At 54.2% G+C, this 14,635-nt stretch overlaps 1 protein-coding gene across 1 annotated transcript; it reads right to left on the bottom strand.

The window, feature by feature from the left end:
- Positions 1 to 4,971: 4,971 nt before the first annotated feature.
- ZC3H12A (zinc finger CCCH-type containing 12A) lies at positions 4,972 to 13,649 on the bottom strand. Its single transcript, XM_042793519.1, has 6 exons — positions 13,551 to 13,649; positions 12,997 to 13,456; positions 9,778 to 9,917; positions 8,771 to 9,005; positions 8,088 to 8,194; positions 4,972 to 7,982 (listed from the first exon to the last, which is right to left on the bottom strand). The coding sequence occupies exons 2-6, from the start codon at positions 13,332 to 13,334 to the stop codon at positions 6,958 to 6,960; spliced, it is 1,845 nt and encodes a 614-aa protein (XP_042649453.1). The 5' UTR covers positions 13,335 to 13,456; positions 13,551 to 13,649; the 3' UTR covers positions 4,972 to 6,957.
- Between the last annotated feature and the right edge of the window lie 986 nt (positions 13,650 to 14,635).

The following is a 14,635-nucleotide window of genomic DNA, read 5'->3' as shown; positions in this document are numbered from 1 at the left end:
CCCTGGGCAGGTTGTCTCTGGTGGAGCCCAGCAAGGAGCATCACTGTGATCTGCTGCAACTTGTCGGGAGCTTCCAGGAGCAAGGAGTAAAGTCAGCGCCAGCTCCCGGTCACCTTGCACAAGCTGGAGAAACTGGGGCCGTGGACAGATTGCAAAACCCAAGTGCTGCCCTGTTTACTTCCTCGTCGGCCAGATAAGGCCCCTCCGTCAGCTGCTCCTCACATGCTGCAACTCAGCCAGCTCCTTGCGAGGGCACTGGGGGGGAACTGGCTCTCCTGGGGTGCTCGAGGGGGTCCTCGTCCCCTGAGGGTGGCTCAGCCAGGGCTGCTGTACCGTGGAGCAGCACGGACTGCACGGGGCATGCCTGAGGAAATCCACTTCTGCCCCCTCCAAGGCAAGGAGGTGGTTAGGGGGGGCTGGAGGAGGGTGCTGAGCTTCCCCCCTCTGCCCCAGGAGGGCAAAGCCTGGAGCCCCCGGGGGGAGGCAGAGCCCAGAGCCCCCGAGGGGAGGCAGAGCTCGGAGCCCCTGGGGGGAGGCAGAGCCCGGAGCCCCCGGGGGGAGGCAGCCGCTAATCCAGGGGCTCCCGCCCTCGCTGCCCGCAGACCCCGCGCACCCACACCGAGCCCTGGCCTGTGCATCAGGCAGGGACTGAAGCGCCGAACGAGTCTGAGCTGAGCAGCAGCTCCCTGAGCAGGGCAGGGCCCTGGTCCACCACGCAGGCAGGCACCTTCCTCCAGGACAGGCCAGGGGAAACTCCAGTTTCTCCCCGCTCCTCTCCAGCTGGTGCTCGCTCGGGGCTGGAGTTTTGTGAGCAGAGCTGCTCCTCACAGTCCCGCAGCCCTGAGAACCGGCTGCCAGCACAAAGGCTGTTAGGGGAATACTTTCATTCCGGTTTTGTTACCAGCAGCAGGCAGAGGTGTCTCATGCTGTTTGGGAATTAACCTCGCACTGCTGAGGCAGGGCTGCCGTGGCCCCGGTCCTGCTGCTGGCCCAGGGCCCTGGGGAGCACAGGGGACCTGTCCCCACAGCCCCGACTGCAGCCCCCACCGCTGCCCCGGGGCCGCAGGAACGGCAGCAGCATCCCCGCAGAGTCCTCAGGAGCCCCGGCCAGGCCAGGCAGCAGCCTCCAGCGCTGTGACAAGGTCCCAGCCCGGCGGCAGCCCCAGGCCAGCCCTCCCGAGGCATTCCCCTGCCAGCCCCACCGCCACAGCGCCTCCGCAACAAGGCTTGGGACCTGGGAGGTGAAATGCAGCAGCGTTGGCTGCAGTCCCCAGCTCCTCCTGCCCGTGGAGCAGCCCCTGTGGGTGGGCAGCCCCCGTGGGTGGGCAGCCCCCACCACGCCACCTCCCCGTGAGGCAATCGCTGCCTCGCAGGCTGTGGAAACCTTTCCCCGGGGCCAACACGCCATGCAAATCCTCCTGACCTATTGCTCAACCAGACGCTGTATTTATTCCAAAACGTTTGTGCAATGCAGGCCTTGGGGGGCGCGGGGGAGGCGTGCTGGGCCAGGGGGAAGCTCAGGGCTGCTTCTGGCCCATGGCTTTGCCAGGAGGGCTGAGCAGGCTGCTGCTCCCCCCAACCACTGCAGCAAGGGGCTGAGCTCTGCTCAGGGAGAAGCAGCGACAGCAAGAAAGCGCTTCTGCTGCCCTCGTGCAGCTCCTTAAGGGAAAACGTCCCCTGGGCAAACCCCGGCCTTCAGGAGCGCAGGGTATTCAGGGCCTAAAGGCCAAGGCACCGAGGAAGGCAAACTGAAAAATGTCCGGTTAGGGGGTGAGCGCTGAGGGGTACCTGCGTGGGCAGCACTGCCACCCCCGGCCCAGCATCAGCCTCTACCCGCTCCCCTTCCCTCGGGCAGCACCCAGACCCTCTCCAGCTCTGGCACCTTTCTGGCTTGGTGCACCATTCAGGCTGCGGAGTTACTCGCTTCCTGCGTTCCTGTCTCACGGCAAGACTGTACCCCAAACTGCCTCTGAAACACACAGTGCAGAGCCGCCGCTGTGCTCGGGCCACCTCTTCCTCTTCCTCTCTGCAGGGACAAAAACAGCCCGGCAGCCTCACAGTTGGGTAAAAACAGCAGCTTGATGCTGAACCCGCCCCAGTCGGGTGGTTTTGCTGCAGCCCCCACATGACACCCCACACGTGCTTCCATTACACAGCGGCCCCTTTCCCACAGCCCGTACAGGAGCCTTGGGTCAGATTTCTGCTTCTGGAAACGCCTTAAAAAAATGTTAGAGCTGAGCTAGCCACATCCTGGAAATCCCCCGATGGGAGGGAACCAGCTGGGTTCAAATGAAAGTTCAACGAGCAAGGAGGGCACAAGGCAGCTGGTGCAGGGGAGGCAGCAAACCCTGGGGCCCCGCAGACAGCGGGGGCCTGATCCCCTGGGCTGGGAGCAGGGGCTGCATCCCCCCTCCAGAGCCCCAACCCAGCAACCCCACCCGGACCTCTGCCACGGCACAGCTTCCCCTTTCTTCCTTCCCTCTTTTGAGTATTGATTTTAAAGAAGCAAAGCCAATATATCCTGCAACACTGACTTCCGAAGGAGGGCTCTTCCCCTGCCTGTTCATCCTTTCATTGTGCAGTGGCAGCAAAGACTTTCCTTTGATGATATTTAATTACCTTTTCCATCTACTTCTAGCACAACTGGGAAGGCAAAGCGACTGTTCTTTCTCTATCCCCAAAACACACCAGTGGACCCCTCATTCCTCTTCACGAGCACCCTCACGTCCACATCAGTGACCCCGCACACACCAACCCCACCCTCCTTGGGTCCCCTCACCCTGCATTGTGCTTCTGGGGGGAGGCAGCCGCGGCAATCTGCTGAGCTGGCACCCGGCTAGAGCAGGAAGCAGCGCAGATGAGTGAGAAAGACTTGACCACTGCTGGAGGGCGATGGGTGGCACGCTCGAGTTGAACGGAAAGAGCTGGCGATGGATGGGCTCACCAGACTTGTTTTGCAGAGCGCTCAGCCGTTCAGCCAGCTCCTGCTGGCCCCGTGGTCCAACAGAAAGAGCCTTGGGTCACCTCAGCAATTCTTCTTTCCCATGGGCATGTCCTGACGCTTCTCAGGAGCCTTCTGCACCCCATTCTCCAGCTCAGCCTGGGAGCTCCCCCTTTCAAAGGGAACAGCACCAATTCCTCGCCCTCTCAGGGTAGGAAAAGCTGCTCGGAGAGGAGTCGGGCTCCTGGGGGGCTCAGCACGAGGCTTTACCACCTGCATGAGGCCGACAGGATGCAGACAAGGCAACCGTGCTAAGTACAGGAAACTTAACAGGGTGCCTGTGTGTGACCTGCTTAACTTTAACAGATCAGGAGGCTCAGAAGGAGATCTAACCTATTTTAGTTGGATACGAAACACAAAGCAAACACAGGGCAGTCATGACAGGTCCTCCCCGCCAGTGTGCCCCGAGGAAGCGGTAAGCCACAGGAAGCGTCTTGAAAATTCCACAATAACAGCACAGCCAGAGCCTGCCCCAGCGCAGCAGCCCGCCGACTCAGCGCAGACAACTGTGCAGGAGTGACAGTTCTGATCAGCATTCCCCACGCTCCCGGGCACTGCGGTGAACGGGCCCACGAGAAGGCAGCACTCACACTCCAGCACACAGCTTGCTCCGGGGGCGGGAGGCGCAGGTTCACTCACGCAGAAGCCTTGTGTGAGGAAAAGAATTCAGAGAAACAGTGGCTGGATTTCAGCTGGGTTTTCTGGGTGGCATGGCAGCACGCACAGCAGCAGTTTGTCGGAGTAATCCTGACCAGAGTTGTGTTAGGGACTGATCCTCCCAAATTGCTCCACGTGCCACCAGGACTGTCACTGCAACAGAGAATATCGTAACCAAACTAAGTGGCCACCAGCATTTCCTTTCCTGATTATGGCAATGAACCCCTGTGCTCCTGCACCAATTCCTTTAGTTGTATTGGTCCAGCTTTGATGGAAGGAAAAATAAACATTCCCTCCCACATCTACACATCCTGCAAAACTGGAATTATCTATTAAGGTATTCTACAGAAAGATCAGCCTTAAAGTCCTGCAGCATTTTTCAACTAGACTCTACTACAAACAGCAGAAAACTCTTCACCTGGCTAAAAGGTCTGATCAAATCTATGACAGCTCCTAATCCCCTCCCCACCATACACGTACAGAGCCACATGAGCTTACTGTCCCTTCAGATGACATCCCCAGGGGGGTTCTCCCACAGCCGATAAATGATCTTTCAGAGTGTGAAGTTTCAGATTTGTTTTTTGAAACAAAGCATTTTCTCCAGGAGCATCCAATTTCCTTGGGTTTGATTAACTAGAAATAGTCATCACCCTGTATTAAATCTGAATAAAGACCATATTTAACAAATCGGGTAAGAACACGCTGTACAGCAGTATAGCAGGTAGGAGGGGAAGATTCTCATACAGAAATGTGAACATTGATCTTCCTGCTGCATTTCCTTCCCAGTCTATAACAAAACTTTAGAGCAAAGTCTTGACGTGCTACAGTTAGCTCATCATCTGACACAGTTGGGCTATGTAACGGGATAAAATATGTATTTATTTCCAGACTCTACTGTGGAACTGCCCATTAAAACCGAGGCACGGCCCCCACTATTCATTCCAGAATAGTTTACAGGGTACTGCTCCGCACCCCAGACACCCGACGCTGCGGGTCTCACACTGCAGGCAGAGCCACATGCCAGCACGCTGCTGCCTCACTGCACCTCGGCATCCCCTGGGCAGTGAGCGACTTCAGTAATGCTGAATAAACAGTAAACACGGGACATGCTATTATCTGCTACAGCAACTTGATTTTTTTGACCTGTCACACTGCATCAATAACAAGCCTGTCAGTACCCAGCCATCAAACTGCGTATGGAGATCTAAGATTGCCAGAGGAGCCCCAGGGAGGAAGGCTAATTTCTCTGACTTTCCTGGAAAGCCAGCCAAAATGTTGAATGGTCTTCCAAAAAGCCACCAGAGACCAAATAATTCAACTCAGCAGTTTTTATTTATATAACACAAGTTCTTACTTTGCCATGGCTTTCACACGGCTGCCTCCATTCAGTACATAAACTATATACTGCATAATGATACAGAAAGTTCAGTAAAGTGTCAGCTTGTGAGTATAAAATGTTAATCTTCTGATTGCAAGAGAAGCATTTCACCAGAACAACAAAAAACACCATGCCAAGTAACACAATGCCTGAGTCAAGAATAGTACTAATTAAAAACAGCATCAAGCAGCAAGTTGCTGGACAATAACATTAAAAACCATTTTTCCTGTAATTTACAAGTATGCAAAGTATCAGGTTACTTAAAATTAAGAAGCATTTTGCTTACTAACATGAAACATTACTAATTTGTAATGTATCATAATTAACCAGGTATACAGGTTTCTGTGTCCCTGTGGTTTTTGTGGCACATGGTGCCAGTCTGGGTAGATAACTCCTTGGACAGTCAGAGGGAAGAACAGAGAGAGACAAAACCGCTCCTGAGGAGGGATCTCAGGAACAGCTGTATTCCACACTCCCCTTCACAATTTGCCACTCCACAACCTTGGTTTAACCACAAGATGGACGTATTTTAAAAACGTAACAAAACACACAGATACAATGTGTATCAACAAATCAACTGCTTCTGGCCTGCAAGTGCAAGAAACATCTTTGCATTCTAAGCACAATGAAATTCCAGGACCAGAACCAATTACTACAGCAATTGGTTTTGCATATTTAAAATCTGTTACAGTATCTACAGTAAAAAACATCTTACTGAGTAAGAGGGAAAGTGGGAACAGTGTTACCAAATAAATCATATTCTACATTTTTGGATGCTGCTATAGTCTGATAAAGCTGAAGGGGACAGGAAAACGTTAGTAAGAAGAAAGGTGAAGCAACAGCTTTACAGGGAAAAATATTAAGGATTCATCAGAAGCAGTACCAGCAGCAGTCCAAACACGACTACAGCTGTTCTACTGAACGCTGAAAACTATTGCTGTCTGAAAACAAAAGGCACAAGAGGCACAACGTCACGAGTCCCTGTCGGTGCTGGGCAGAGATAGCCTGAGACAGGTTAGCAGGCAAGGGCAATGCTTTAGAGCAGCACCAGCAGCGTGGTCAACCACGTGTCCCGACAACTGCATTTTCCAGCCCGCGCCAACCACCACTCGCACGCAGCCTTGGAGCAGCATCAGGCCCCTCACCAGGGAAGGGCCTGCGCTCCCAGCCCCCCCCCCCCAGGTGTCTGGCAGCTGAGCAGCTTGCTAAGCCCTTGCGCTGCGTACTGGAGAGCTACCTCATCTCAGGAAGGTGGGCTTAAGTGGGAAGGGTATGGAAAGCATCACTGAAGTGCACCAATAGAACCAAACTGATGTCAGCTAAACCTAGCTTCATACTAGATTTGTAACCCAGCATTTTCCACAGTTCTGCATGGTAGGGTTTAGTAAAGAGGCTTAGTTAAGGGCTAAGAACAGTCTTGACAATGCATTTCAGTCTTCACAAATAAGCCTCGCACCACTGCAAAGGTATCACCCCCTTATCTTTCACAAGCCCCCTGGCAGTCCTCCCTCCAGCTACCTGATAAGATGCTAAAGCCATCTCGAAACTGAAGCAGGCGGGAGGGGTAAGGTCGCAATCAGTTCTGAATAACCGCAAGAATTTAGGGTGTGCCTGACTCGCCATGCAACCCCGAAGGCAAAATCCTGCTCTGAAGCTGCAGCCTCTTCTCCTGTTGGGCACCCAGAGCCTCTTCAGCAGCCCCTGGGGATGAAGGGACCCTGCGGTGCTCTCACCTCCCAGGGGCACGCTGCCATGTCTAGACCAGAATTTGCTGTGTGCATACCACACCTCGTATAGCCTCCCCGTGGAGCCCAGTACTTCCAAGGAATAAGGGGGAGCCCCCCAAAGGCATCTACAGCAGCTACAGCACAAACATCGCCCCTCAAGCTCCTCACCTGCCTGGCCGCCCTCAGCACCCGCCTCAGAGACCCGGGTTCTGAGACTTGTACGTCAGGATCTCTGCAGCAAGCCTCTGGGGGTCCAGCAGCCGCGGGAAACGGCTCATCACAGCATCGACTAAATGGGGGTGGAATATGCCACACAGCTTGACGTGCACGTTGGCCCGCTCCTCTGCAAACTGGTCAGACACAGCCCACTGGCAGGAGTCCCCGTAGGCGGGCCCGGGGGCTCTCTGTGCTGAGCGAGGATCTCGCACACCGGTGGATCTCACCTGAGGCGGCGGCAGCGGGTACGGTTCAGACCAGTACTCGCGCGAGTGGGGTGGAGGGGCACTGAACTCGTTGGGCAGACTGTATTGCCCAGCACTGGCTGGGTGCACAGGCACTCCATAGCCTGAGAAAGAGTGAGACGGTCCTGAGTGAGTTATCTCAGGGCTATACTGCAAGAAGCTAGCACCAGAGGAGGAAGATTTATTGGAGCCAGGCTTGTAAGAGACCAGACCGTTTTGCTCTAAGCTGGGAGAATGTGGGTAGACAGGTCTCTGCCTACTGCAGGTGCAAACTGCCACCTGATCAGCATGGGAATGATCACAGTGACTGGTAGATCTGTAAGGCCACATGTCAGACAGTTGGTTCTCCAGAGACCCAATGCCCGAGTCAAAATGCTCCTGAGAGATATAAGACAGAGAGTCCATCTGAGGCTGCTGGTACCTGTCAGAGGACCTATGGCTCCCGCTGCTGGGGGGGACACTGCCTGACACACAGCCTTTGACCTGAAGTGGAACATCGCTGGGCTTCGCTTTGTGGGACAAGCTTTTCCTCTCTGCAGAGACCTTCTGCAAAGAGCTTTTATCACTCTCTGTGGGCACAGAGCACAAGAGCTCTGCCTGGGAACCTCTTTTGCCCTTTTTCTCCTCCTTGACACTGGTACTTCTGGTAGGAGACAACCTTGCATTGGCTCGGAGTTCATCAGCTAATGAGCGCTGGGGCTGATTGATCCTTTCGGGGTGGTAGAATTTACACTTAATTCCATAAGTGCATTTCTTCCCTGCAAGGAAAGGCAGAGCATGGAATGACCAGCTGAATTTTACTAGATGCATGAATTACACTTGCACAGACACCCCAGTCTTCATGTTCAGAAGGCAGGTCTTACCATAAGGGCACTGTTGTTTCTTGTGTTCTGGCACCACAGGTTTCTTTCTAAGGAAGTTATCCAGGCTGGGGCCATGTCGCCCTAAGGGATCATCTGGAGGCATAAACCTAAAGAGAAATAAATCTCAATCAGAAGCAGTTCACTTCTTTGGGTCAGGGTTTCATTTCTTCTCAAAGTCTCCCATTTCATTGACAATTATAAAAGCTATGTGAGCCCTAAAAAGCTTCCCCACTTCACTGCACAGATAATACTCCTGTCATCCAGTAGAGACCAATATGAAATGCTTCACTTCAGGCACAGAAGAAGTTGTGCTCTCTTGCTGACCAGAATTAGCACTTGCTGCTGGGCCTGCTAACAACTGTCCTGTGAGGAAATCAAGCCCTGGAGCTCTCCTAGGAATTCCATTACAGCAGAGCTCCTAGCTCCAAGCTACAAACAGCTATCAAGATGACCCCAATTCCCTAGGCCTTTGTACCTCACCAGTTGTGCAGTTTTTCTCACCATGCTTTCTTCTACAAAAAAAAAAAAAACAAAAAAACAAAAAACTTTACAGGATTTTTTTTTCCCCCATTCTGTACCAGCATTTTGCTCTTCTCATGCATCACTTGCTATTGCTTCATTAAAACACGACAGCATGCTCACACCGATCTTTTTTTAAAAGCAAAGGAAGAATGGGAACATACTTGTCATTAACAAAGGAATACATCAGCAGACGCTCCTCAATGAATTTCTTCCACTCAGGACGCTCATTCTGCAGGTCCCGATAAGTATCGTTGGAAACCACAATGCCATCAGACTCATGTGCCAGTTTCACAATGAATCGATCATCATAACAGACAACACGCTTGCCTCCAACCCGCCTGGAAGGAGTGAAGACCAGAATTTTCTTCTTTTCAAGGTCACGGAGAATGTACTGGTCTAGAACAAACACAACTGTGAGCACACTCACACAGCCCAAAGGCCTTCGCACAGATAAAGCAGCATTATAAATAAACGACAACTCATGTAAAGTCATTTCATCTCTCCACAGCCCAGCCTGTGTTCTCGCCTCTCACACCATCCTCCAGGCTGCCAGGGGTGGAATCCCAGCCCCAGTGCCTGCACAGCACCCGAGAACACTCGGCACACCACAGAGGCTGCTGTAATACAGCAGGTCCCATCCACATAAGCCTTTGCATCAAAAGCACGACTTGCATTTAAGACTGGCAGGCTAGTGTCTTTTGTAGTGCCACACTACATGCACTGATTTCTGGGTGGAGTTCCTTAGAAATCTCAGCTGTTTGCAAGCTCAGAGCAACCTCCCCTTAGTTTGAATAATGCTGACTAAATTCCCATCAAGCTTTAACTTTTAGCATGTAGAAATTCTGTACAGTCTACAATGTCAAATACATAGCATGAAGATGTGTCCCTGAAAGAGGAAAAAAAAATAAAGTAATAAAAGACAAGAAGTTAGGAAGCACAGTAGTATTACATTCTTTGTTCTCTGAATTATTCCAACTGATCCAGGCAAGAACTTGCTCCAGGGAGAAGTTAATGACTAATTCTTACTGGTCAGCTCAGCTTATTGGATCTCCTGCTACTCAGATCTTCCATTCATAAGTTAATTACTAGCTAGCCACAACTTTGCAAGCTCATTAAGTGACGAAGCAGTAAGCCTGAAAAGCTACTTTTGGTTTTCATATTTCCACACCTGTTATAAGTACATCTGGTCGAGGCTGCTCCTTCCTCCAAGATGGCACAAAGACTGTAATGTCCTTGTGTCCCCTGTCCCAAAACCACTGGACAGCCAGAAGGATACCTCGGCAGGAGAACACTTCTTTATTTCCATGGCTGCATTGAAGAAAATTAAAGATTTCAATATTCAGGTTACGTACAGACTAGTCAGGCAATACACTACGCAAATGGATCTGGCAATTCAGGCAACCTTTAGTGAGGAAGTATTAAGAGTAGCACAGTCAGTATTTGTGGCTCATCTTGTGTAAATAGCAGCACTAAGATCTTCACAGAATGACTCTTGCTTTTAGCGCCTCGGTATACCAATAAACACCCGAATCCTCACTGGGAGGGAGAAAGCAGCTGCTCCGCAACAGAGCCTTTGCTTCAACTCTGGACATACATCTTTATTTTTAGCCCTGAGTACAATGTGATCTTGAACACCGTTTGTCCTATTCTGCCAGCTAACGCCAGTGTAAACTGGGGCCTCGCTAGGTGTTTTGCTTGCAAAGTTATTCTGACAGCTTCAGGGAAGCAAGACGTTTTATGCACTCTTACCTCAAGGGCATCAGCACTTGCTTCATTATATTATGGCCCAAAAAGTCAGTTACAAATGCATTATTTGCACAAAATAGCAACATTTCCTGTTAACAGGACCAGTGCCGAGTGTCTTAACAGCACCTGGCAGTTTGAGAACAAAGTTTAACAACATCAGAAGCCACATACCAGTGCAAAAAGCTGCTTCTTAATTATTTATTAGGTAATATCAATAAGTTTCCAGAACATCGAAGAGGAAACTACCACTCCTGTTTTACAAGTGCCAGTATTTACAGTGTAATCAGCTCTTCTGTTGATCATGGTTGTGGCAAACTTTCGACACTTCTGTATTCCAGCCCAACTTGCCATTCTGAGGATCTAGCAGCCTGTGCTTCCTGGTGACACCCCAGTAAGGTGTATGATACTTCAGATAACTGGTCTCAATTCAGCAAGAATTTCCCCCCGGGGCATTAACCCTGCCCCAACATCTTACTCTTTCCATCTACAGCTGAATGACATTTCAACTCTGACCACCACTTAGCATGCCCGTGAATTCCTTCATAAATTACTGAAGAGCTTACATCCCAGCAGAGGCATTTTAAGAAGCACTATCACTGTAGTACAACTAGAAGGAAACTTTACTTCTCCTGTCCTCACCCTTCTCTGAAACTATTAAAACTGACAACTTGTACCAAAACACTTATTCTAAATTAACTACACGTTTAGCAACAAAACTAACACCTAAAGAGACACCTAACATATCTGTATTAAGAATCTCAAATTACAAAGGCTAACATTTAACAATCAGAAGAAAGATGCTCTAAAAATTTTCTCCAATGTCAGACTGGTTTTGCTATAGATAGCCAGACAGGTTACTACAATCTTTTAGAGATAAATGCAAAAAGCAGAGATTTTTTTTTTTTTTTTTTGAGCTCCCTGCTACTAATCTCAAATCTACAGAGGGTAGCTATTTGGGCTGATCTGATTTGGCAGCAGCCAAGAAAAAATTCCCTTAGAAGGAAGTAAAAGCTAATTTCCACTATGATTTGCATATGTTTGTCAAGAGCTGTTCAGGGAGGCCGCTGTACACACTGCAAATGAATCAGCAGGGAACATCACACCATCAATACAGGAAGTTTCAGAATGGAATTCCCCTTCTAGCAAATTGCTTAAAAAAGCCCGACTGCTTTTCTCATGTCAAGCTCTGTCCTATCAGCAGCCTTATTACCGCCTGGCCTGCCCTGAGTCACATTTGCTGTGATCTCTCCTGTGCTTTCTGGGATAACTCGCATGGGTAAGAGGCTCCTCCTTCAAAAAACATAACCGATTTTGTTGTTTAAGCCTGAGCATTTATCTAAGGTAAAGCTTCACTGCAAGAGTCACGCTTACCAGCCCAGGTCTCACAATGGGCCGTTCTCCTCAAGTGACTGCACAGCTGCTGAAGAGCCACAGGAACAGGACTGTGCTCCCCCGCAGAGGCCCAGGTCCCATCTTTTACTCTCTGGTCCTGCTCCATTGCCATCAGAGTTCCTTCTTTGCCCTGGGACTTGCAGGCTCTGTTCATCAGTCACCCAACAAACTGTACCCCAACTTTTCTCAGAACTGTCCTGTTCTCGGAACTGCCAACCATGGCTTAGAAGAAACTACACTGGCAAACAAATCTCCGCCCAGCGCTTTGCCCTTAGACAAAACCTATAGTAATGCCCACAGCAGCTCTGTGTGCACCCAGGTTTATTTTTTATTATAAAGTCTGTGTGCGCAAACATAGACTACAAGACCTATTTAGCTAAAGCACAGCGAAGGAGACTTGCTTCTGAACCGCAATGACAGGGCCCAATTCAGAAACCTGGTGCATTAAATTAGCAGAGCCCAGCGCCCGCTGCGCGGAGGTGGGGCGTGCAGCACCAGGGGCTGGCTGGGGGCAGGCCCTGCTCCCCATCCTGGGGAGCAAAAAAGCCCAGGTGAGAGCAGGGACGTCAAACCAACAGACACCCAGCCCAGAGGCTCCGGGTGCTCCGCGGACATCAGGGCTCCTGCGCTGCCAAGGTACGGCGGCAGCGCGAGCGGCTTGGCAGGGCCTGGGCCATCAGCACCAGGACACCCGAGGGGCCGAGGGGGAGCCGCAGCCCTGCCGCCGAGACCACAGGCAGGAGAGCCCCTTCGACACCTCCGCCCTTCTCTGGGCAGCACGGAAATTTCACCAAAATACAAGAGTCACCGTTTGGAGGCTGGTCTCCAATGCAGGAGATGGCTCCGTGCTACAAAGTGCTCTCTAATTAAACCTATAATTATTTATTGAGCAACTTCCTGCTGCAGAAACTTACATAAAGCCATTAGGTAAGAGGACAACGTATATTCAGTTATCCTCCTCAGAAGCCGGGCAAGAAGGAAACGGCTTTATTTTCCGGGAAGCGCGCCTGCCCTTGTCAGCGACCAGCGGTCAGGGGCGGGAGGGGCCGCCAAGCCAGACCCCTGCCCACAACGCGGTGCTCGGCCCCGTGGGAGCCGCTGCGGCGCCTCGGAAAACATTCCCAGGCGCTGCCGGGGCTTCCCGCGGCGGCCGGTTGGGGCGAGAGCCCCCCCGGGGCTTGCCGGACCCCGAGCTGCGAGGGGCCACGCGAGCCCCGGGCCCCCCCGTGTCCCCGTCCCCCCCGCGCACCTCATGGCCACGTTGCTGCCATCGATGACGATGGGCTTCAGGTTCTCGCCCTCCGGCTCCTCCGGGGGCGGCCCGGGCGCGGGGGGCTTGTTGGCCGCCCCCCCCCGCGGCACCAGCGGGGCCTCCTTGGCCTCCGGCGGGGCCTCGGCGCCCTCCCGCTCGGCCGGGCCGTGCTTCACCAGCTCCCCCAGCACCGCGTTGGTGTCGGCGTCCAGGCCGAGCTTCTGCAGCACGACGTGGATCTCCTCCGAGGAGTAGCCCAGCTTGCGGAAGAAATCCACCTTCAGCTGCATCTCGGCGCTGCCGCGGGGCTCCTCCCGGGGCGGCTCCGCGCTCATCCTGGCTGCGGGCCGGGCGGCGGGCGGCCGGGCGCGCCTCAGGCCAGCCCGGCTCGGGGGAGACGCCGCCCGCGCTCACGGCGCCCCGCGGGGGACTCGCGGCCTCCGCTCACGCCGCGGACCTGCGGGCCAAGACGGGCGTTAGCAGCGGGCCCGGCCCCCCTCGCCCCCCCCCCCGTTCCCGTTCGCCCCCCCCCCCCCCCCCCCGCCCCTTACCGGCCTGCCGCCCAGGGGCCGCCGCCGCGTCGCCATGGGGCCGGAGCGGGCCGGGCGGCGGCCGCCGCTTTATACCGGGGCCCGGGCAGCGCCAACGCGGAAGGGCAGAGCGGGCGGGGCGGAGCGGCGGCCGCTTCCCGCCCCGCCCCGGCCCGGCCCCGGGCCCCGCCGCTGCCCGCCCGGCCCGGCCCCCGCGGGCCCCTCCGGCGCCGGGGGGGGGCAGGGGCGGGTGGCGGCTGCAGGCACCTGCTTTTTGGGGCAAATCCCGCTGCAACGCGGGGAGATTTGCCCCGGCGGGCGGACGCTGCCTCCGGCCTCCCGGCCTCGGCCGGGCCAGCCCGTGCTCCCCGCGGCGAGACCCCGAGGTGGCGAAGCCCCGGTCGGGGAGGGCGATGCTGGTTCCGCAGAGGGCCTTCCAGCTTCCCCCTGGCTGCTGTCACTCCGAGCTTAAAAGCATTAAACCTCCCGTCCTCTCCCTTTTTTACTGCCCTCTGCCATCAGAGGCGGATGTCAAACGGTAATGGAGGCCCAGAGCTCCGAAACGCGCGCTCGGTGCTCCCCGGGGAGAGCGTGCCTCTGCCGACCCGTTCGGGGAGCAAGGCGGTACCACCCCGCTGCCCCGCACCCTCCTAAAGCCCAGGCTTTGGCCCAAGAGTTGTCAGGAGAGCATCGCCCCGGCCCCGGCGCGCTCGGCGCCTGCTTGGGAGGAGAGGACGCCTGCAAGCTGAAACTGGAAAGGGAGGGAAACGGGACAGAGGACAGGGGCCAGTGGGTTGTATCGGGTGCCAGGACAACCCTGCGCTCACCCAGGAGTCAGCACCGCTGCTGGAGCTGAGCCGAAGCTGTAGGCAGCTTTAGGCAGCGGGAACGTGTGAATGCACAGCCACAAGCTCCGGGCACATCGGCGAAGGTGCTCTGCGTGTTCTCGTGCTCTGCATGAGCTGGGCAGCCCGCGGTGACACCGGCGTCACCCGCGGGGTGGGCGCGGCAGAGCGGGGCCGGGTGCTGGCCGCGTCCCCTCCGTGCCCCGAGCGGGGGGCTGGAGCCCGACACACGCCTCGTGCACCGCTCCGATCCCGGCGTGG

This window comes from Tyto alba, unplaced genomic scaffold, assembly GCF_018691265.1.
Source record: "Tyto alba isolate M040663 unplaced genomic scaffold, T.alba_DEE_v4.0 Super-Scaffold_20, whole genome shotgun sequence".
Lineage (NCBI taxonomy): Eukaryota > Metazoa > Chordata > Aves > Strigiformes > Tytonidae > Tyto > Tyto alba.
Note: the sequence above shows the minus strand (reverse complement) of the source record. Positions and strands in the feature narration are given on the sequence as shown.